The 24,036-nt window shown below is 43.1% G+C and overlaps 1 protein-coding gene across 5 annotated transcripts in view; it reads left to right on the forward strand.

The window, feature by feature from the left end:
• The window catches only part of trappc9 (trafficking protein particle complex subunit 9), a 1,144,460-nt gene that overhangs the window by 180,120 nt on the left and 940,304 nt on the right, over positions 1-24,036 (forward strand). For all 5 annotated transcript variants that reach the window (XM_068031733.1, XM_068031737.1, XM_068031736.1 and 2 more), the window contains one exon: positions 8,068-8,200. In XM_068031733.1, coding sequence (XP_067887834.1) covers positions 8,068-8,200 — 133 coding nt within the window. The remainder of the gene's footprint in view (positions 1-8,067; positions 8,201-24,036) is intronic.

Consider the following 24,036-nt stretch of genomic DNA (forward strand, 5'->3'; position numbering starts at 1 on the left):
AAATTAAATAGGTTGAATGCAAGTCGTCAACTGTCTGTCTGATTGTTTTACAAAAAGAAATGCCTGTACGAAGAAATTGTTGGAGGTCCGACAAGATTTGGGGAGGGCAAATAAAGCATGGGAATGCACAATAAATGGGAGGATATTGAGAGGGGTAGAAGAAGTGAGAAACCTTGTAGTGCATGTCCACAGGTCCCTGTAGGTGGCAGGACAGGTAGCTAGAGAGGTGAAGCAGGCATATGGATTGCTTTCCTTTATTGGCCGAGGTATAGAATACAAAAGCAAGGATGTGATGTTGGAATTGTATAAAATGCTGGTTAGGCCACAGCTGGAGTATTGCGTACAGTTATGGTCAGCACATTACAGAAAGGACATAATCACTGCAGAGAGTACAGAGGAGATTTACAAGAATGTTGCCAGGGCTTGAAAGTTGTAGCTATGAGGAAAGATTGGATAGGCAAGGGTTGTTTTCCCTGGAACTGAGACTGAGGGGAAGCTTAATTGAGGTGTACAAAATTATGAGGGGCTGAGATAGAGTGGACAGGAAGGACCTGTTTTCCCTGGCGGGGAGGTCAGTTACCAGGGGACACAGATTCAAGATGTTTGGTAGAAGGATTGGAGGGGACATGAGGTGTTCGGAATTTGTCAGGAATGGTGGTGGAGGCAGAAACCCTCAATTTTATTAGAAGGTACCTGGACATGTACCTGAAGCGCTGTAACCTGCAGGGCTATGGACCAGGTGCTGGAAGGTGGGATTAGATTGGGCGGCTAGTTTTTTCAGCAGCACGGACACGTTCGGCTGAATGGCCTCCTTCTGTGCCATAATTGTTCTATGATCCTAGGAGAGGGTTGTCTTGCAATGTAATGCTTCGTACAGGATATGGATGTTTTTTAAATTTGTGCTAAAGTTTTGGTTGTCCATCTAAGCTCTAATTTTTATTTCGAGAGAGAGAAGGGAATCTGTTAATCATATATTAATTGTGTTTAATTCTATGCAGGTGGTGGGCATTAACTGGGGATTCACTTGCGCCTCTAGAAATAGACGCAGACTGAAACTGTAGGTGTTGGGGTTAGGAGGTGCATGCTTGAAATTTTCTTCATTCGTTGGATGAGGGTGACGCTGGCAAGGCCAGCATTTGTTATTTATCCTTAATTGGCCTTGAGAAGGTGTGTTGAGCTGTTTTCATGAACTGCTGCAGTCCATGTGGTGTAGGTACATTCACAGTGCTCTAAGAGAGGGAGTTCCAGGATTTTGACACAGCGACAGTGAAGGAAAGGTGCTACATTTCCAAGTCAGGATGGTGTGTGACTTGGAGGGGAACTTGCAAGTGGTGGTGTTCCCATGTGCTTGCTGCCCTTGTCCTGTGCCAGTGGAAGAGGTCGCGTGTCTGGGGATGCTTTTGAAGGAGCCTTGGCAAGTTACTGCAGTGCATCTTGTAGATAATGGTGGCAGAGTGTATTGTGAGGCCTTTAACTTTCCAATTTTTGTCGAGAGATATTGCTGAACTAAATTATCTCTCTCAAAGTCAAACTACTGCCTCATTTTGACTGCAATAGTACCATTGTAAACTGCCCAGCTCCATATAACCATGAATAATGCAGTGGACAATCAACTAGATGTGTGCATATAACGGTGGCAGGAGTTACATTGCTGTTGTGCAATCAAGGGGTTAAGGTAATGTTGAAGTTTGAACTGAGGGATTGAATTATATCCTTAAATGCCTTCTATATGAATCCAGATGGCAAATTTTTGTTTAACTGGTTTGATTATAGGGTATTTTCCAATGAAAGCTGGAAATAATTAACTGGTGCTTGAAGATGCTTCTCAAATTTTAGTTGTCATCCAAAAGCTGAGGTTTCAGGCTGCTATTGTTCTTTGTTTTTCCAGGATAATATACAATCTCAGAGGAAAAAGTTCCATGACAACAAATTGTTTCAGTATATACGTTCATCACTTGAATTACATTTCTTACATGCTGCGTTATTTTTCACTTGAATAGTCTATGTAACTCATGTATATATTGATTTGTTATATAGCATGGGTAATTGGGCATGAAATTGTAAAATTTTATTGAAACTCTTGAATAAGGCATGCTTAGAAATTGTTCAGACTTGTTATATGGTGTATTTATTTACATCAATCGATACTTCAGTTTTTTTCACTTATTTGCTTCAAGATGGTTGAGAATATATTTAACAGCAAAAGCAATTGCTTATTGCATGTTAAATGTAACCATTTCCTTCGCATAACAGGAAAGCACTGACTACTCAATTACATTTATTTATATTGTACATGCCAATACTTCAAATATACATATATATATATTATGGAGGTGTTATTTTTCTCTTAAAATTTCCAGTTCAATTAAGGCCATATGTATTCACCACCTGCTGCTGCTGACTTACCAGACGTAGCTCTGTTGTTGACCAGGAAGCAAATTATGTTGCTTCAGTATGTCACTCCAGATAGTTGCACCATGGGACAGGGTAGATCATTGAGCAAGCTGTTATATTTTGGGTGACTTCCCAATACGCTGTTCATGCTGTCACAGAAGTTTACCTCAACAGACAAACCTGCAGTTCATGTGAATAGAGGGATTGATATGCACTAAACAATACCTGCAATAGTAGCATGAACAATGAGTATTCAGTATGAACAATTCAGTATATTACTGCATTTGTCTGATCTATTTGAATTGATGAAAATCATGATGTTGACAGACCATCTAGTTCAAGCTGAACTAATATAGATTTCTTTGTGAGTAGATCCACAGATTAAACTATTGTACACAGATTTTTCACAGGTACCAACACAACTAATTGCTTTGAGATTCTCAAAGTTTCTCCTGCTTGAGGGAGGAGGTCCTGCCTCAGTGAGCTGCGGGCCAGCAGCTCTTAGTCCTAGCAGCGCCACCAGGGGCGGTGGCCACTGCTGGGACTGCAGCCCAGCCGACCAGATGGAGCCATGAGTGAAGGTAAGCAGGGCATGCCTCACCAGGGAGAACGGTCCTTCACTGGTGAGGCTGGACTGGTCGTTTGTGGGGGAGGGGGTGGGTTTGGGGGGGTGTGGGTGGGAATGGTCCAATTGGGCACCCTGTGCCCGACTGTCATGGTCACACCCGGCACGCGGAAAGGCCGGCAGCTGTCGCTGGGCGGCCTTTCACGTCCCCAGCACGACTGCTTGCCATGGGTAAAATACCCGTGGTGGCAGGCAAGGGCCCTTAAGTGGCCACTTAAGGGCCTTGATTGGCCTCGGGTGGGCGGGCCGTTCTCCCCCCGTCCGACCGCTGTAAAGTTGACGGGGGTGGGTAGGCCTCCTGGAGCCTCCCGCTCAATTTTACGCCGCCACCATCCAACTGGCTGGGCACGGCGTAAAATTCAGCCCATGGAGTCATTATGGCACAGAACAAGGCCATTTGGCTCATGAAGTCCATGCCAGCTCTCCCTACAGCCATCCAGTCAGTCCCATTCCCCCACTTTATCCTCATAGCCCTGCAAGTTTATTTCCCTCAAGTGCCTATCCAATTGCTTTTTGAAATCATTCTTCATCTTCGCTTCCACCATCCTGGTAGCCAGTGAGTTCCAGGTCATTACCACTTGCTGCCTAAAAATGTTTTTCCTTGCACACCCCTGAAATCTTGTCCATAACCTTAAATCTGTGTCCCCCTAGTTCTTGTGCCATCAGCTAATGGGAATAGCTTTTCTTTGTTTACCTTGTCTAAATCTAATTACACTAGAGAGGGGACAGAGGAGATTTCCGACTATGTTGCAGGACTGGGAAAATGCAGCTATGAAGAAAGATTGGATAGGCTGGGGTTGTTCTCCTTGGAACAGAGAAGTCTGAGAGGCGATTTGATTGAAATGTACAAAATTGTGAGGGGCCTGGATGGAGTGGATGGGAAGGGCCTAATTACCTTAGAGAGATCAGTGACGAGGGGGCATAGATTTAAAGTGATTGGTAGAAAGACTCGAGGGGAGATGGGGAAAAATGTTTTCACCCAGAGCGTGGTGCGGGTCTGGAACTCTCTGTCCGAAGGGTAGTAGAGGCAGAAACCCTCAACTCATTTAAAAGGTGTCTGGATATGCACCTGAAGTGACGTAACCTGCAGGGTTACGGATCAAATGCTGGAAGGTGGGATTAGGCTGGGTGGCTTGTTTTTCTGGCAGGCACAGACACGATGGGCCAAGTGGCCTCTTTCTGTGCTGTAAACTTTCTATGATTCTATGATTTTCTATGACTCTAAACCTGTTTTAATCTTGTACACTTCTATCAGATCCCCTCTCAACCTCCTTTGCTCCAAGGAGAACAATCCCAGCTTCTCCAGCCTAATCTTGCAATTATAATCCCTCATTCCTGGAAGCATTCTGGTACATCTCCTCTGCACCCCCTCTCATCCTCCGAAATGTGGTGACTTTAGCTGGAAGCAATACTCTAGTTGTGGCCTAACCAGAACTGTACAAAGGTTCAGCATAACTTCCCTGCTTTTGTACTCAATACCTCTATTTATTAAGTCCAAGTTGTCATATCCTTGGCTAACAACTCTCTCAATATGTCCTGTCACCTTCAAAGATCTGTGCACATCAACCCCCAGGTCCCTCTGTCCCTGCACACTGTTGAGAACTGTGCCATGAGGTCAGTATTGCCCCTCCTTATCCCTTCTGCCAAAATGCATCACCTCACATTTGTCCGTATTAAATTCCATCTGCCACTTGTCTGCACCAAGGAATCTTGACTCCGTGCTGCTACCGCTAAACATGTGAATCATGTGAATTAAAGTAAGCGCCAAATGCTGTCAGATTTTTTTCTATTTGTCTTGGTTCTGATTTTAGACCGACAGTTTTATATCCAGAAGCTGCTCAGTATTTGGAAATGGTTGTTCCATGTTGGATGTTGTGCATCAAATGCCTATGTTCTCAGGAACTGCATCACCTACCCCTTCATAAAAACACAGGCCATTCTGGTGGCCAAAGTAGACCATTTGCTGTCCTCCAATGAAGTTTCTGTTGAACAGGAAAGGTGGCCTTTTTACATGGAGAAACTGTGTTGAATATGGGAGTTTTTGGGGCTGGGTGTCTGATCCAACTGTTGCTGGCAGATTAATTGAGATCATCATCTGAATGCCAGATTCCTGCTTTGTTTTTGTAGGTTTAGTCACACTTGACTTCTGAAGCTCTAGGTTTTTTGCATCACACCTGCACAGTTTAACCATTACTGCTTTAGCTGCATCAGAGCACTTCACTGTGACCTCCAGTCTCCGTTGCTTGCTGGCTGCATCTCCCTATGTTGGCACCTGCCCTGCTGCCTAATCTTCTGTATATTAACCACTCTTTGTTCTAAAATGGCCACTCACTGCCCCGTTGCCTCATCTTCATGCGTTTTCAAAACTCTATGATAACTTATATGATATGTGTTTATAATACTTGGAAAACTTGCAAATATTAGGGAGAGGCAGTGGCCTGGCATTTCAAAAATGAAGTGTGATGAAAACTGCAGATATTAACCATGGGGAGAGGGATCCTGCAGAGACCTCTGGCCAGGGAGTGATGCTCTGATGGGCAAAAAATCAGGGTTGGGAAACAAGTGGGAAGAAGGCTTGGAGAAAGGTGACAGTGGAATGTATGGTAGGAGGAATTCCAGGATTGTGCATTGGAAGGTGTGGGACACTACTGGGATAAGGCAGCTGGCTGCGCTTCAATGGGAACAGATGCAGGAATACGGATGTTTCTGTTTTAAGTTTAAGAAATTTTGTGGCTAATTTTTATATTGAAGTAATTTTAAAATGAACGGGAACTTGTATAAGTGTCCTGGTCAGTAGAGAACCCGAGAGAGATACAGCTGGGAGGCACAGCTGCACAACCTAATGTTGCGAGGACTGAAAGGTAAGACTAAAGATAATCATTGGTAGTTTAGAAGCAGCTTGGTGCAAGTGTGACGGGAAGTAAATGTGACAGCAGGGAGTGTTGATAGAAAGATTTTCATGTACTGTGGATGGTCATTATAAGATTGTGATTTCTCCTCATTTGTATCTTGCATGCACTTCCATCATGCAAATGGTAAACATCTGACTTGGTGTACATTGTTGATCAGGTGTGTTAAGTTATCCCATGTGTCATTCCACAACCACCATAAAGATATTATTTCTGGTAGGTCTAAGTTGCAACATTATTAAAAGCCATTTTAAATTCAAATATATGATATTCTAAAGATTCAGAAGCTTTTATGGTTTGAATATTAGACCACCATCTTTATACTCCTGGTCAAAAGTTGTTTTCCATAAAATTAATGGAGTTTCTCAGAGTATTTATTTTTGTCTAAGTATACTGCTGTTTTTAATCGATCTGTAAATCTAGAACTTTCAGTCCCAAATTATGTTGAATTTTAAACTTTTTTTCCTATCCTGGCTTGAAATGTTAGCTTGGGTGGAATTTTGCAAGCCCCTCGACGACGGGGGTCTTGGTGGTGGGGGTGGGGGTGGGGGGGGCCCGGTGTGGCTCCTATGCCGCTTGGCAGCGGGGTCTTCATCTAAATATTTAAATGAACATTAATTAAATGCAAATCACCTTAACTGCCGGCGGCAGCCTTCCACGCTGATTTTACGTTCCACCTTAACTGCCGGCGGCAGCCTTCCACGCTGATTTTACGTTCCACTGGACGCGACTCGTGTTGGAGTTCCGAGGTGAGACACCGATGGGGAGGGGTAGGGCTGGAGGATTGGGGAAAACACTTTTTTTTGGCTGTGGGGATGGTGGGAAGGGGTTGAAGGGCAAATGTGAGAAAGTTGGGGGGGAAGTTCGGGTTGGGAATAAAATAAGTTTTGTGAATATAGGGCAATGAAAAGACCATTGGTTTTGGAAAAGGGCCTCCATCTCCGAATTAATTATTTAAAAAAATTAAGTCTAATATACCTTTAAAGATTTAAATCTTTGCTAAGGGCTTGTAACCCTCTTTGTCATCGGGGTCAGCCACTCCGCCCCCTGCATTTAAATCCAGCCCCGCATGTAATAACGCGGGGGCTGTGCGGTCGTACTTCTGTGTTGGAAGGCCGCCACTTTCATAGCGCGCCACCGCAGAACGCAGCACTGAGATAAAATTCAGCCCCTTGTCTGTGTGAGCTCTTGTATCTCTGAGAGAATTGTGAGGTCAACTTTTTTTTTTATAGAATCTAATGCACAATCTAAGCTGACTATGCAAGGTAGAGTGATGCATTGTCAAGGGTTTTGTCCTTCAGTTTCATCTGCCAGTTCAGGTAAATGTTAAATATCTTACAGAAATATTCAAAGAAAAACGGGATGTTCTCTGTGTCTTGGCTAACATTCCTATCTCTCAAGGAACACCACCAAAAAAAAATTCAACTCATCATTCTTCTCATTGCTGCTTATGGGATTTTAGTTCGTGTAAATGGCTGCCATGCCATATCTAGAGATAGCTGAGCCAGAAGACTCAAGTCCCATTTCTTTCCTTCATTTCCATTATAACAGATCTGTGTGAAGTATTTTGAAATTGTTAATGGTGGTGTTGCATAATATTAAATTCTCACCTCTAATTACAGAAATCAAAGTAAAATGTTGAAAATAAAATGTGTAGGTTTTAGTCATTAAATGCCAAATCAAATTTTATTAAAATAAAATATGTCTTGCATTTATACAACTTTTCATGCACTAACATGTCTAAATAATTAACATAATTAGTCTCTGCACTTTAAAAGTAATTGTGCAGGAACAATTTGCAATATGTGTTCACAGAATTGCAAAGATCCTGCAAACAAAATGCCATTAAGCATACCACATTTAATTTAAAGAGAAAATTATTCAAAAGGCAGATGTTTTAAGGCTTTTCCTTTTTTTGTGCAGGGTGCTATTTTGCAGGAATTAATTGCTTTCGTACATAGTCAGCTCATTGTTGACTACGTAAATTTCATAAGATCAGAACTTTTCTAAATAAATTCTGAGACCACACACTGATCTCAAATTTGAACTTGTAATAATCTGGTCCCAATCTGGTTATTTTGTTTTACACTGAATTATTGAAGAATTGTGTGACTTTTAACTGGCTCTTGTGTTTTTCAGGTTACCAAACTTCTGTTTTTGGGGTGTCCAGTGACTGCCTGTTGGAAGGTTTGCCTGGAATGAAAACTAATGGCTGCACTGTAGAAGTTGTCCCAGCTTTACCTCGTCTGCAAATTATGACCTCTCTGCCACGGTAAGATATTTGTAAATTAAATGCATCTTGTGTCATACTGTTTGCGTTGCACATTTTGATTTTTTTCCTCTGTATGTGCTTAGCAGTTATAATAGGTTATATTTATGTCCTGACATTTGCTATTGAAGCATGAAATATGATTTTTAACAGTACATGTTTCACCTATGGGCATGATAATGTTCACTGTATAAACTCAAACTGTTATGTGGCACTTTATCCAATGCCTTGTGGAAGTCCATGTACACCACATCAGTCGCATTACCCTCATTAACCCTCCCTTGTTAACTCATCAGAAAAACTCAATCAAGTTAGTTAAACACAATTTTTTTCTAAACAAATCTGTGTTGGCTTTCCTTAATTAATGCACGCTTGTCCAGCTGACTGTTAATTTTGTCCTGGTTTATCGTCTCTATAATTTGTCCCACCATTGAGTTTAAACTGACTGGCCTTCAGTTGCTGGGCTTCTTTTAACAAGCTTTTTTGAAGAAGGTTGTAACACTTGCAATTCTGCAGTCCTGTGGCACAACCCCGTATCTAAGGAAGATTGGAAGATTATGCCCAGTGTCTCCGCAGTTTCTACCCTTACTTCCCTCAGTACCCTCCAATGCATCTGATCCAGTCATGGTGTCTTATCAACTTTAAGTGCAGCCAGCCTTTCTAATACCTCTTTTGTATCATTTTTGTTTAACCTATCCAGTGTCACAACTACATCCTGTTTCAGAATAACTGGCAGCATCTTGGTAAAGACAGGTAGAAAGTGCACATTCAGTACCTCGCCATCTGCCTCCATGCATAAATCCCGTTTTTGGTCTCCAATCGCCCCCCTCCTCCTTTTACCACCCCTTTATTATTTACATGCCTGTAGCACACTTAAAGATTCCCTTTTTATGTTCGCTGCCAATCTCTTCTCATTGTCATGCCCAGTAAAGACATGTCATATTCCTACTTTTAAGATACCAACTTTATTCAATGTGGACTTTTTGAAATTGACTTCTCCTTTTAAAAAGTGGACAATGTGCTGCAAGATGGCTGTCAAGGGTCAGATGAGCTGGCCTGTGTATTTAAACGTTCTCACTGTCACAAAAGGACAAAAGGATACATTCCAGACCAAGAGGTGTCGACTACACCCATCCTGGAGCCATCAAGAGACATTCCTGAATTGAATAGATTACTTCTGAGACAAAGAAGATGTGAAGTAGACACATCATAACAGAATAGTACCCATTAAAACATTAACAGATAGTCATGGATTCATGCACCATTGTGTGGTCAAATCAGGGGAAAAGGCCATGTGTCAACGAACAGAAACTCTGATGGATTTTGACCTTTTCAAAAGGTAACCCTCTGGAGAGAGAGGGTGAGATCACAGCAACCTCTCAGAAGACAGTACAGCCAGGGGCTGTGGAAAGATCCAGCCTAAACAAGAAGAAATTGTGTTGCTAATTCTACACTTCACCTTGGTACAGCAGAGAACTGAAAGTGACCGCCACCTCCAGTCTGAAATCTTAACCACCAGAAATCTGCAACACCTCAACAAGTTCAGGACTACAAATACCCAGGCCTGCACTTCTAAAAGAAACTCCTTCCAAGAATATTCAACAGATTTACTGTAAGCCTCGAGCACCTATCACACCTTGAACTCTTAGCCTTTACCTTCTACTCTTGAGAGTGCATGTGAGAGTGAATGCATGTGTGAGTCGTGTTGCGAACATTTTGGGGAATGAATTGTTCATTAAATAGTTCATCTTCTGTTTTAAAACTACAAGGAAACCTGTCATTTGTCTGTTTATTTGACCCTAAAAACACTCGGGCCTAACTCATCATTTAAAAGAAAACATGATTGCAGTCATTTGGGAGGTGAACTGTGGGAACCACTCACAACCCTTACCACCTGTTGGGAGCATCGTCTTCTCTCTTTGCTGCTCTTATTTCTTTCTCACTTCCTCTCTGAACTTTCTATATTCAGCCCGGTTCTCACTTGTACTGGCAACCTGACATCTGTCCTATGCTACCTATTCTGCTTCATCCTACTCTGTATCTCTTTTGTCATCCAGGGAACTCTGGTTTTATTTGTACGAGCTTTCCCCCTCGTGGGAATGTACTTCGACTGTACCTGAACTATCTCCTCTTTAAGGGCAGCCCATTGTTCAATTACAGTTTTGCCTGCCAGTCTTTCATTCCAGTTTATCAGAGCCAGATCCATTCTTACCCCATTGAAATTGGCTGTCCCCAATTAATTATTTTTACTCTGGGCTACTCCTTGTTCTTTTCCATAGCAAATCTAAACCTTATTATACTATGTTCGCTAAATGCTCCCGTACTGATACTTGATCCACTTGTCCCACCTCATTCCCCAGAAGTAGATCAAGCAATGCATTTTGGCATGGAGAATAAAAAAAGAAGCATATTATCTAAATGGTGAGAGATTGCAGAGCTTTGAGTTGCAGAGGGATCTGGGTGTCCTCGTGCATGAATCACAAAAGATTAGTATGCAGGTTCAGCAAGTCATGAGGAAAGCTAATGGAATGTTATTGTTTATTGCGAGGGGAATTGAATACAAAAGTAGGGAGGTTATTGCTTCAGCTGTGCGGGGCATTGGTGAGACTACATGTGGAGTACTGTATTGGTCTACTTATTTAAGGAAGGATGTAAATGCATTGGAAGCAGTTCAGAGAAGGTTTGCTAGACTAATACCTGGAATGGGTGGGTTGTCTTTTGAGGAAAGATTGGACAAAAGCTTGTATCTGCTGGATTTTAGAAGAGTAAGAGGTGACTTGATTGAAACATGTAAGATCCTGAGGGGTCTTGACAGGGTTGATGTGGAAAGGATGTTTCCTTTTGTGGGAGAATCTAGAACTAGGGGTTGCTATTTAAAAATAAGGGGTTGCCCATTTAAGACAGAGATGAGGAGAAATTATTTCTCAGAGTCGTGAGTCTTTGGAACTCTTCATCAAAAGGCGGTGGAAGCAGAGTCTTTGAATATTTTTAAGGCAGAGGTAGATAGATTCTTGATAAGTCAGGGGGTGAAAGGTTATAGGGGATAGGCGTGAATGTGGAGTTGAGGTTACAATCAGATCAGCCATGCTCTTTTTGAATGGCGGAGTAGGCTCGAGGGGCCGAGTGGCCTCCTCCTGCTCCTAGTTCGTATGTTCCTCAGACTGGAAATATACTGATTTACAAAATTCTCATGAACAATCTTTGGAAACTCTTCCCCCTCTCTGCCCTTTACACTATCACTATCCGAGACATGCAGCGAAGAGCACCTGCCACTCCAGTGAGTCCAACAAAGCATAAAATGATTTATTATTTCCTTGGGTGGAAGTAGAGGTCTTCCATCACTGTGACTCAGTCACCTTTTCAAGATCGGTGGACCTGATTCTTTGTCCTGTGATGGAGAAATTATTCTGATTTGAAAAGACGTGTTGTTTAATGGCTGTTGTCACTGATGTGAGCAGAGGAGTTGGAGTCCATAAAGATCACTTTAAATCATTTCTTAGCATTGCATGTATCCCTGTTTCCCTTTGCTTGTGTCTGTGATGGACATTTGAAGCTTTATTAATCCTCTCTTGAGAACAAGGTATCTTCTCATTTCTGTGGAAAATAACTCTGAATGCTGGAAAGCTGAAATAAAATGGTAATTGTACACATTAAAGCCTTCCCTAAAGGACACTAATGAACCTGTTAGGTTTTTGAAGCAATCTAACAGCATTGTGACCACAGAATTGTGGGGTGTATGAATTTATATTCACAAGCTACCATGGTGGAATTTAGAATTTGCATTCTCTGAATTATTAGTGCATGCTTCTAGATTGCAAGTCCATTAATATAACAGCTAAGGAACTGTGCCCCTTTTTTGAAAAAAAGATGCTTGATATAGAATACGTCAAGAATTGGAATATGCTTATTTTTAGGTACTTTTACACATTCTGCTGTGTGACCTTTTGAAGAGAAATTTTGGAGATTATGTTTTGGACATTTTTCATTGTACAATTCATCATTTGTATGATAATCCTAAAATGTAAGTGGTAGCATTCAATGTATTGAAAATATAGTATTTCTATTTATTCAACAGTGATATTAGCAGTTAAAGACAGAAGACTAAGTTTGAAATCCTGTTTTAATAATTTAGGTATTTTTCTGTAATTATTAAAAATGGAACATTGTGCACACTAGGTCCCCGTCAAAGAAAAAATTTGCCTTCTGTTGTCATGTTTTCGTGTCAACTTTGTCTATGTCAATAATGGAAACCATGTGTGTCAATGTATCACTTGGTAATTGTACCTTTCCACAAGTGCTGACACTGTCCAAGCTCAGCTTTGCATCTGCCAGCTCCTTAGCCTGTAAAGCAAAGCAGCTCCAATGCTCCAGCTGTACTTTCTGGCTTCTGATGTTACCTTGAAGTTTTATTATTTAATTGTATTGTGTAATCTGTATATCTTGCAACTGTGCACACTTCCTCTTCTAGGAAACCTTCCTATTGTTGCTATTTTGAATCCTACTTTTATCACTTTTTTTTCCCATTTTCAAATTCCTCTGCCCACATTTAAATTCTTAGGTTAAGTCAGCACCTTATAGTTGCATAAAGTGTCCACCAAGTGGCTTTACCAGTGAGTTTCTCAAAATATTTGAAACCTTTTTTCATCTGTACATTTTGGAGCCAAGGAAGCAAAATTTTAAAGTTACACAGTTCATAATAACATGATTACATTTATGAGCCTTTCCAATGTCTTTGTGAAAATTTGTATTTAAAGGCTTTAACCTGTCCCAAAAGCCTGGGTCTGGAATTGCCCAGAACTATGATGCTGAGAGTTTAGTTGTAGTCTTCAAGACAACTAAATTCCTCCTTTAGCTTCTATCAGTTTCTGTTCATTAGCTTTTTTTCAAATAATTTTGAAAAACACATTTTATGTGGTTTTCCAGTTCCGGGCTGTTGGCGAGACATCAGCCGTCTCAATTTCTCTGCCCCCATCACTCACTCTAACCTGCCCCCCTCTGAACTTGCCGCACTCTGCTCTCTCAGGTCTAACCCCGACATTGTCATCAAACCTGCATACAAGGGTGGTGCTGTTGTTGTCTGGTGTACGACCTCTACCTTGCAGAGGCTCAGTGGCAACTCTCAGACACTTCTTCCTACTTCCCCCTGGGCCATCACCCCATCACCGAACATCAAGCTACTGTCCACAGGACTGTCACTGACCTCATCTTCTCTGGGGATCTTCTCTCTGCAGCTTCCAACCTCATAGTCCCGCAACCTTGGACAGCCTGCATCTACCTCCTTCCCAAAATCCACAAACAGGACTGTCCTGGCAGACCCATTGTTTCAACCTGTTCCTGCCCCACTGAACTTACTTCTTCCTATCTTGACTCTATCTTTTCTCCCCTGGTCCAGTCTCTTCCCACCTACATCCGTGACTCTTCTGACGCCCTACGTCATTTTGACCATTTCAGTTTCCTGGCCCTAACTGCCTCCTCTTCATTATGGTCATCCAATCTCTCTACACCTCCATCCCCCACCAGGAAGGTATGAGGGCTCTCCATTTCTTCCTTGAACAGAGGGCCAACCATTCCCCATCCACCACTACCCTCCTCCGCCTGGCTCAACTTGTTTTCACATTGAACAACTTCTCCTTCAACTCCACTCACTTCCTCCAAGTAAAAGGTGTTGCTATGTGTACCCACATGGGTCCCAGTTATGCCTGTCTTTTTGTGGGATATGTTGAACATTCCTTGTTCCAGTCCTACTCAGGCCCCCTCCCCAACTCTTTTTCCGGTACATTGATGACTGTATCGGTGCCGTTTCCTGCTCCTTTATCAACTTTGCTTCGAACTTCCACCCTTCTCTCACCTTCACATGATCCATATCCGACACTTCCATTCCCTTCCTCGACTTCTTTGTCTCCACCTCTGGGGATAGACTGTCTACTAATATCCATTATAAGCCCACCGACTCCCACAGCTACCTCGACTACACTTCTTCACACCCTGCCTCCTGTAACGACTCCATTCCATTCTCCCAGTTTTTCCGTCTCTGACACATTTGCTCTGATCATGCTACCTTCCACGACAGTGCTTCTGATATGTCTTCCTTTGTCCTCAACCGAGGATTCCCCCCACTCTGGTTGACAGAGCCTTCAACTGTTTCTGGCCCATTTCCTGCACCTCGACCCTCCCCCATTCCCCTGCGCCTCCGAATCGCGACAGGGTTCCCCTTGTCCTCACTTTCCACCCCACCAGCCTCCACATCCAAAAGATCATCCTCCGCCATTTCTGCCACATCCAGCGTGATGCCACTACCAAACGTATCTTCCCCTCCCTTCCCCTGTCAGCATTCCGAAGGGATCGTTCTCTCTGCGACACCCTCGTCCCCTTCCTATGGCACCTTGCCAGGCAATCACAGGAGCTGTAATACCTGTCCATTTACCTCCTCACTCCTCACTATCTTAGGCCCCAAACACTCCTTTCAGGTGAAGCAGCGATTTGCTTGTACGACTTTCAATTTAGTGTACTGTATTCGCTACTCACAATGTGGTCTCCTCTACATTGGGGAGACCAAACGCATATTGGGTGACCGCTTTGAGGAACACCTCCGCTCAGTCCATCAGCATGACCCCGAGCTTCCAGTTGCTCGCCATTTCAACCCTCCCCTCCACCCACTACTCTCATGCTCACATCTCTATCTTGGGATTGCTGCAGTGTTCCAGCGAACATCAGCGCAAGCTTGAGGAACAGCACCTCATTCATCGATTATGCACGCTACAGCCTGCTCGACTGAACATTGAGTTTAGTAATTTCAGAGCATGACGGGGCCCCCCTTTTTATTTTTAGTTATTCTTTTTTATTTGTTTTATTTTAGTTTGTTTCTACTGTACCTACCCACTTTTTTAATGTTTGTACTTGGAGCCCGGGCTGTTCATTTTACAGTCAATTGACAGCCCCTCTGGAGTAATGCTTCGTCTTTCACCGCACCATTAACATAACGTTTGCCTTTGTTCCATGACCTTCTGATCAGTTATTCTCTGTGACCTTGTCCTATCAACACCTCTTTTGTTATCTGTTGCCCCACTCCCACTTTACTTGCTTAAAATCTTTTACATTTCCAATATTTGTCAGTTCTGATGAAGGGTCACTGACCTGGAACGTTAACTCTGCTTCTCCCTCCACAGATGCTGCCAGACCTGCTGAGTATTTCCAGCATTTCTTGTTTTTATTTCTGATTTCCAGCATCTGCAATATTTTCCTTTTTAGTTTAATTATGAAACCTATGAGGCAGATCTAGAGAGAGTTGCAAAGGGCAGATGTACAGAGAGCTGGATGGACCATTTGGTTTGATTCTTTTATAAAAAAAAAAAATTGAAAGCAAGAAAAGCATCCTTGATGGAAACTAATAGGAAGGAGGGGAAGAGAGTAACTGGTTGAGGTTAAGGAGCCCAGTTAGCACCCATGCGTGGGAGGAAGGTGGTTAATGGTTCAAGTGAGCCAAGTGACTCGGGATACAGGGGTTGAGAGGGTCGTTAAGAGATAGAGGGAGCAGTGGGAGTTCAGGGATGATTGGAAGGCAAGGAGATGATGGGGTTGCAGACATAATTGGAGTGAGTGACTGGGAGAGAATGTGATTTAGGGAGGGGATGGAAAGTAAGTCTTCAAGGGTCATATTTCTTCTGTAACCTCCACCCCAAATGCAGCCTGAAGTTGATTGTTGAAACTGTCCTTGCTATATCAGCCACGCTACTAACCAGTCGTGGGAGTCAGTTGCCAGCGTTCGCCAGAGCTGGCGGGCAGCCATAAAGGCGGGGCTAAAGTGTGGCGAGTCGAAGAGACTTAGCAGATGGCAGGAAAAAAGACAGAAGCGCAAGAGGAGAGCCAACTGTGTAACAGCCCCGACAAACAAATTTTTCTACAGCACCTGTGTAAGAGCCTGTCACTCTAGAATTGGCCTTTATAGCCACTCCAGGCACTGCTCCACACACCACTGACCACCTCCAGGCGCTTACCCATTGTCTCTTGAGATAAGGAGGCCAAAGAAGAAGAACAACTAACCACCCAAAGGAGAAGATGACTGGGGAAAAAAACAAAAAGATTTTGCAAAACAGATAGAAGCAGGAGGAAAGACTGAAAGAAACAGCAACAAGGACAGAGGCAGGCCAGAGAGACCATAATCAATTAACTTATCTTGTGCAATGCAATGGTTGATAACTTTCTAAAACATAAGTATTATAGAGAAGAAACAGAATTGATGATTTTAAAATGTGGGATATTCTGTAATCTCTCCCCATATATATCTATGTCTCATTATCTCCCACCCTGTAATCCCATTTTATCCCAAGAGCACGCTGTCTTAATTCCCTGCATGCAACACTATGACAGATTAGCTGGTGCTTCAAGACAGAGTCCCTTGGTTAGTGCATTTCACAAGGTTGAATTCAGTTTGATCTCAAGTTTTTTTTTTACTGTTTAAAAACCAGACAATTAAGTCTACTTCAAGAAAACCATGGTCAGGGGACAAGGTGTTGCATCTCTTCCCCTGAACACACTAAATAACACCCCACTGGAAGTGATTTGCAAATTCTGCTACCTTGAGTCCACAGTGACAGACAATCTGTCCCTTGATGCAGAGTTCGATACACGCATAGGGAAAGCAGCTACCACCTTTTGGCCAACTCGTAAAATGCTTTTGGGATAACACCAGGCTGATCCTGAGGACCAAGCTGATGGTTTATAAGGCCTGTGTTCTCAGAACCTTGCTGTATGGCTATGAAACATGGTGACTTACAGCTGCCAGGAAAAGAAGCTCAATAATTTCCATCTTCACTGTCTGTGGTGCATTATAGGTGTATCCTCGAACAACAAAATCACAAATGCGGCAGTCCTCTTAAAGGCAGAGCTCCCAAGTGTGTTGGCACTAATCAAACAGAGGGGGCTGAGGTGGATCGGACACGTCTGCAGGATGGCTGATGGTCACGTATCCAAGGATCTTCTGTATGGTGAGGTAGCCGGGGCCAGACAACCAGTGAGGTGTCCGAAGCTCCGCGTCAAGGATGCTTGCAAGCATGACACGAAGGCCCTGAACGTTGACTATCGTACCTGGGAGTCACTAGCTGGCGATTGAGGGAGTTGGCGACACATTCTGTGGACTGGTGTGCACTACCACGATGACCAGTTGCTACAGTATCTTGGCAACAGGCACCACTGTCAAAAACAACAACTCACAGCGTCACTTGGCAACTACATGTGCGTCACTTGTGGCAGAACCTGCCTCTCAGTGATTGGCCTTTGCTGCTATCAGCAAAGGTGCACCAAGAGAAGACACCCCACCTAAATGGATTGTTTGCTGCATCTCCATAATTTTTCGTAGATGGAAGGATGCTAACCATGGCTACTTAATATCTATAAAATTATGACTGCTGAATTGGATTTTATGAGGAATTGTCTTAGTCATGTGTTGCCCAATGCACGAGCAAGATTGTGCCCTTTCATGATTTTTATGACTGATGAACACTTGATGTAAAATTAAAACATTTGATAATTGCTGAGTAAAGGTGATTTTTTTTTTTTTTCTGAGGGATGGAACATCAGATTAGACATGTGTTCCTTACAGAAGAATGTGGTGAGTGCTAGTGGAGATGAGAGATTTACAAAATAATATATGGAAATAGCTGAAAGTCAAAAGGTTATTAAAACTTCTGAAATAACAAAATGCTGGAAATACTCTGCAGGTCAGGCAGCATCTGTGGAGAGAGAAGCAGAGTTAAAGTTGCAGGTCTGTAACCGTTCGCCAGAATAGTTTTGCTGAAAGGTCACAGACCTGAAACGTTAACTCTGCTTCACTCTCCACAAATGCTGCCTGATCTCCTGAGTATTTCCAACATTTTCTGTTTTTATTTCAGATTTCCAGAATCTGCAATATTTTGCTTTTACTAAAACTTCTATTGCTTTGTTTTATTCTTTGATGGGATGTGAGCATTGCTGGCAAGGCCAGCATTTGTTGCTTTTCCCTAATTGCCCTTCAGAAGGTGGTGGTGAACGACCTTCAGGTATGGACAGTGCTGTTGAAGGAGGCTTGGTGAGTTGCTGCAGTGCATCTGGTAGATGGTACACTCTGATGCCACTGGTGGTGGAGGGAGTGAATGTTTAAGGTGGTGGATGAGGTGCCCATCAAGTGGGCTGCTTTGACTTGGATGATGTTGAGCTTCTTGAGTGTTGTGGAAGCTGCACTCATCTAGGCAAGTGGAGAGTTTTCTGTCGTATACCTGATTTGTGTCTTGTAGATGGTGGACAGGCTTTTGGAAGTAAGGAGGTGAGTTAGTCGCTGCAGGATACCCAGTCTTTGAGCTCCTCTTGATGCCACGGTATTTATATGGTTGGTCCAGTTCATTTTCTGGTCAATAGTAACCCCCATGGTGGTGTTGGTGGGAGGTTCAGCGTTGGCAATGCCATTGAATAAGGAGAGATGGTTAAATTCTCTCTTGTTGGACGTGGTCATTGCCTGACGCTTGTGTGACGCGAATGTTACTTGCCAGTTATCCGCACAAGCTTGAAGGTTGTCCAGGTCTTGCTGCATGTGGGTGCAGACTGCAGTATCTGAGGAGTCAAGAATGATACCAAACACTGCAATCATCCGCGAACGTTCCCACTCCTGATCTTATGATTGGAGGGAAGGTCATTGATGAAGCAGCTGAAGATGATTGGACCTAGGACACTACCCTGAGGAACTCCTGCAGTGATGTCCTGGTGCTGAGATGATTGGCCTCTAGCAACCACAACCATCTTCCTTTGTGCTAGGTATGACTCCAACCAGTGGAGGGGTTTCCTCCTGATTCCCATTGCTACCGTATAAGTACGATTTAATGAATATAAATATGGCTACATGGCATGAATTATAAATTAAGTCGTGACGTGCTGCATCATTTCCTTCATATTGTAAATGTTTAACAAAATGAGTTTTTGAATGCAAGATGAAGTTCCCTGTGTCACCCAGTAGAATTTTGATTGTGTGGTTTCCCAACTAAATGTTCATCAGGCCCTCTCTCTTTTTGTGATGAAGTATGATGATAGAAGTACGCTGAACAAAAAGCATCTGTGTTGCCAAAATGTTGGTGCATCAAGGCAGTGAAAATGATGTGCCACTCTTTGGTTACCCTGTTAACTAACCAAAACATTGCCTCTTCAAATAAAACTGTAGAGAGTTTAGATGAAAATAGCAAAAGAGGTAGCTGGAAAAAGTCGTAGAGCGGGCTGTCAAATGGTGTGTAGTGCGGGAGAAGCCAAACATTTAGACTTTCCGATGGAGACAAGGTTAGTCCCTAGATAAGAGAGGAGCTGACCAAAGAAGCGTCAGTTCAAAATATTAAATCCTGTTGGATGAGATCATCATGGCTCTGCTGATGAATTTTCATTTGTGATTAGCACTCTGCAGTGTGATGAATATGGTCACAGCATAATGCTAATCATAATTGTATGCCACAACTACTACATTTGCCTTGAAGCCGATGTTTCATGCTCATACTAAGATCAAAAATAAAACAAAGCTGTAATGCACCAAGATAATTTTCTGTCAATTATTTTCACAGGAAGCTTCTGTTGTTTCTCAAAGCTATCATGACTTATTGATACTCAAAATGATGTCTTAACGGCCAGAATTGGCAGCCATTGCAATAATTTACAGTATTATGCAGCAAATCGGTACTTGTTTTGATTTAAAAAAAATTAGAGCTGCTGACCAGACTTGATCCAGAAATGTACCTAATTTTGGACAGAACAATTTAGAACAGTGCACATGATAATTCACTTTGCATTTATTTTTTTTCCATAACTTATAATGCTGTTATTTGCAGATTTTTTTTTCAGACAAGCCTTACTCCACTGTTATTTTTGTTTTCTGAAATGCTTGGTTATTAACGTAAAAGTATCCCAGTTTGGGAGAAATTTCATCGTATGTAAGGTTGGAGCATGGTATGCTTTGCTTGATGAGTGCTTGAGGAAGATACCATTGCATCTTTTATGAAAATATTGGATAAATAATTGAAACCCAGGAAGAAGCTTTAGGAATAGAGTGGGGCAGTTGGGACTAGTTTTGGAGCTGATGCTCAGTGTCCACCATTCAATGCACAATCCTATCTCTGGGTACATCTCTTACCAATGTCTTTCAGTGGTCATGTGCAGTCTGTCCTTACCCTCTGTTCGGGATGTGACCAGTGGCCTTCCGTAAGAATTTGCACTGGGGGGTCAGCTTTTTACTACATATGCATTAATACATATGTGATTTTGTTAACTGCCCCTGTACTTGTTCTTTTACCCACCCAATTAATCCCATTCCCCTGCTCTTTCTCCATAGCCCTCCAACTTTTCCCAAGACTAGGTGTTGTGGTGGAGTAAAGTGATTTTAGGTGCCCATGCACACCTCACTAAAAGCTAGTGGAAATGTTTTAGCAAAAGGTAGTGGAAATTCGGAACTCTTTCCCTTACCTGGATGCTGGGTCATTATAAATTTTCACGATTGAGATTGATGGATTTTTGTGAGATGAGAGTATCAACAAGAACTACAATTTATATAAGGTAATAAAATGTCCCAAGGCACTTCACAGGAGCGGTATAAAGCAAAATTAGACAGCAACCAATATAAGGCAGTATTAGGAAAGATGGCCAAAAACTTGCGCAAAGAGGTAGCTTTTAAGGAGGAAAGAGGGAAGAGATGTTTAGGGAGGGAATTCGAGAGCTTTGGGCCTAGGCAGCTCAAGGCACAGCTGGCACTGGTGGAGCAATTAAAATTGGGGATGCTCAAGAGGCCAGAGTTCGATGAGTGCAGATGTCTGAGGGTTGTCGGGCTGGAGGAGATTGCAGAGATGGGGAGGGGCAAGGCCATGGAGGTGTTTGAAAACAAAAATGATTATCAGGAAATGTGATACAGATCAGCCAGGATCTAATAGAATGGTGGAATAGACTTCAGCGACTGAATTCTATTGCTGTTTCTATGCTCTTAACTGATGAGTGCCAGTGAATGTGTTTGTAGGAACTCCGGCATAGGGACATAGGACTTGTGCACAGGAGTAGGCCATTTGGCCCTTCGAGCTTGCTCCACCATTTGATAAGATCATGGCTGATCTGGTTGTGGTCTCAACTGCACTTTGTCTGCCCCCCATCACCTTTGACTCCCTTGTCTGTCAAAAATCTAACTCAGCCTTGAATATATTTCAATGACCCAGCCTCCACTGTTTTCTGCGAAAGAGAATTCCACAGACTAACGATCCTCAGAAAAAAATTCTCCTCATCTCTGTCTTAAAAGGGAGACCTCTTAATCTTAAACTGTGTCCCCTAGTTCCAATCTCCCCTACAAAAGGAAGCATCCTCCTGGTATCCACTCTGTCAAGACCCCACAGAATCTGGTATGTTTCAATAAGATCACCTCTCATTCTTCTAAACCCCAAAGGGTATAGGCCCAACCTGTTCAACCTTTCTTCATAAGATAAGCTCTTCATACCTGGAATGAATCGAGTGAACTTTCTCTGAGTTGCTTCTAATGTAATTACATCCTTTTTCAAATAAGGAGACCAAAACTGTATGCCGTATTTCAAATGCGGTCTCACCAAGGCCCTGGACAGCTACTGTAAAACTTCCTCTACTTTTATGTTCAATTTCCCTTTCAATAAACGCCAATGTTCCATTTGCCTTCCTAATTACTTGCTGTATCTGCATAATAACTTTTTGTGATTCATGCACCAGGACCCCCAGATCCCTCTGTACCACTGAGTTCTACAATCTATCTGCATTTAAATAGTATACTGCGTTTATATTCTTCCTGCCAAATTGGACAAGTTCACATTTTCCCACATTATATTCCATCTGCCGAATTTTTGCTCACTCACTTAACCTATTTAAATCTTGTCATGCAGGCCCCCACCTGCCAAGAATGAGGTGCATTAATTTCGCCACATGGACATTAAATTTTAAAATTGTTGCTGGAAAGAAAAGAGGGCCTATCACAAGGAATTGCCAGGCCCCTCGCCGGAAAGACATTTTTGCATACTAGCAGACAGTGTTGGAACAAAGGAACCAGTCTCTGCTGCCCAATACACAGAACAGACGTGGTCAGACCAGTTTAGTCACATGACTAAAGGCTGTTGCAGCGTTTTGAACTGAATTTTAAATTGGCCGTAGAGAATTTGAAATCAAAGGCTGTTTGCTGCTGGACTGAAAAGACCTCTCGTGGCTGGCTCGCCGCAGCCTCTCCTGTCTGCTGTCACCTCTTTTTCAGGGAACTGAAATTTACTGAAGATATATGAACCCCAAGAGAGAAAAATCTCCTCCAGTGAACAAGGTTTAGGAAGAAGACTGGGCCCCAGCAAAAAGCAAGAATTACCTACAAACAAGGAATTTACAGTGAGCTCGAAGCACAGTAACAAGAAACTCTTCAGATATTGCCTCAAACCTCTCCACTTTATTTTTCTTCAGCTCTTTTCTATCTCTATTTGCATGTGTGTATTACGTATGCAAGCTTGCATGAGACGCGGCGAGTATCCATCGGCGTTAACTGAGTTGGAGTTTAAGTTTTAATAAATTTGCTTGAGTTGTGTACCTATCATAACCTCTGCATCACCAACTCGTTCTTTCACACTAAACCCTGTCACCAGGTTTCATGGAGGCACCCAAGATCACGTCGTTGGCACCAGCTAGACCTCATTGTCACAAGGCGAGCCGCCTTAAACAGTGTTCAAATCACACGCAGCTTCCACAGTGCGGACTGCGACACCGACCACTCCCTGGTGTGCAGCAAGGTTAGACTCAGACCAAAGAAGTTGCATCATTCCAAGCAGAAGGGCCACCCGCGCATCAACACGAGCAGAATTTCTCACCCACAGCTGTTACAAAAATTTCTAAATTCACTTGTAACAGCCCTTCAAAACACTCCCACAGGGGATGCTGAGACCAAGTGGGCCCACATCAGAGACGCCATCTATGAGTCAGCTTTGACCACCTACGGCAAAAGTGCGAAGAGAAATGCAGACTGGTTTCAATCTCATAATGAAGAGCTGGAACCTGTCATAGCCGCTAAGCGCATTGCACTTTTGAACTACAAGAAAGCCCCCAGCGATTTAACATCCGCAGCACTTAAAGCAGCCAGAAGTACTGCACAAAGAACAGCTAGGCGTTGCGCAAACGACTACTGGCAACACCTATGCAGTCATATTCAGCTGGCCTCAGACACCGGAAACATCAGAGGAATGTATGATGGCATGAAGAGAGCTCTTGGGCCAACCATCAAGAAGATCACCCCCCTCAAATCTAAATCGGGGGACAAAATCACTGACCAACGCAAACAGATGGACCGCTGGGTTGAGCACTACCTAGAACTGTACTCCAGGGAGAATGCTGTCACTGAGACTGCCCTCAATGCAGCCCAGCCTCTACCAGTCATGGATGAGCTGGACATACAGCCAACCAAATCGGAACTCAGTGATGCCATTGATTCCCTAGCCAGCGGAAAAGCCCCCGGGAAGGACAGCATTACCCCTGAAATAATCAAGAGTGCCAAGCCTGCTATACTCTCAGCACTACATGAACTGCTATGCCTGTGCTGGGACGAGGGAGCAGTACCCCAGGACATGCGCGATGCCAACATCATCACCCTCTATAAAAACAAAGGTGACCGCGGTGACTGCAACAACTACCGTGGAATCTCCCTGCTCAGCATAGTGGGGAAAGTCTTTGCTCGAGTCGCTCTGAACAGGCTCCAGAAGCTGGCCGAGCGCGTCTACCCTGAGGCACAGTGTGGCTTTCGTGCAGAGAGATCGACTATTGACATGCTGTTCTCCCTTCGTCAGATACAGGAGAAATGCCGTGAA

The sequence above is a fragment of the Heterodontus francisci genome, chromosome 5 (assembly GCF_036365525.1).
Source record: "Heterodontus francisci isolate sHetFra1 chromosome 5, sHetFra1.hap1, whole genome shotgun sequence".
Lineage (NCBI taxonomy): Eukaryota > Metazoa > Chordata > Chondrichthyes > Heterodontiformes > Heterodontidae > Heterodontus > Heterodontus francisci.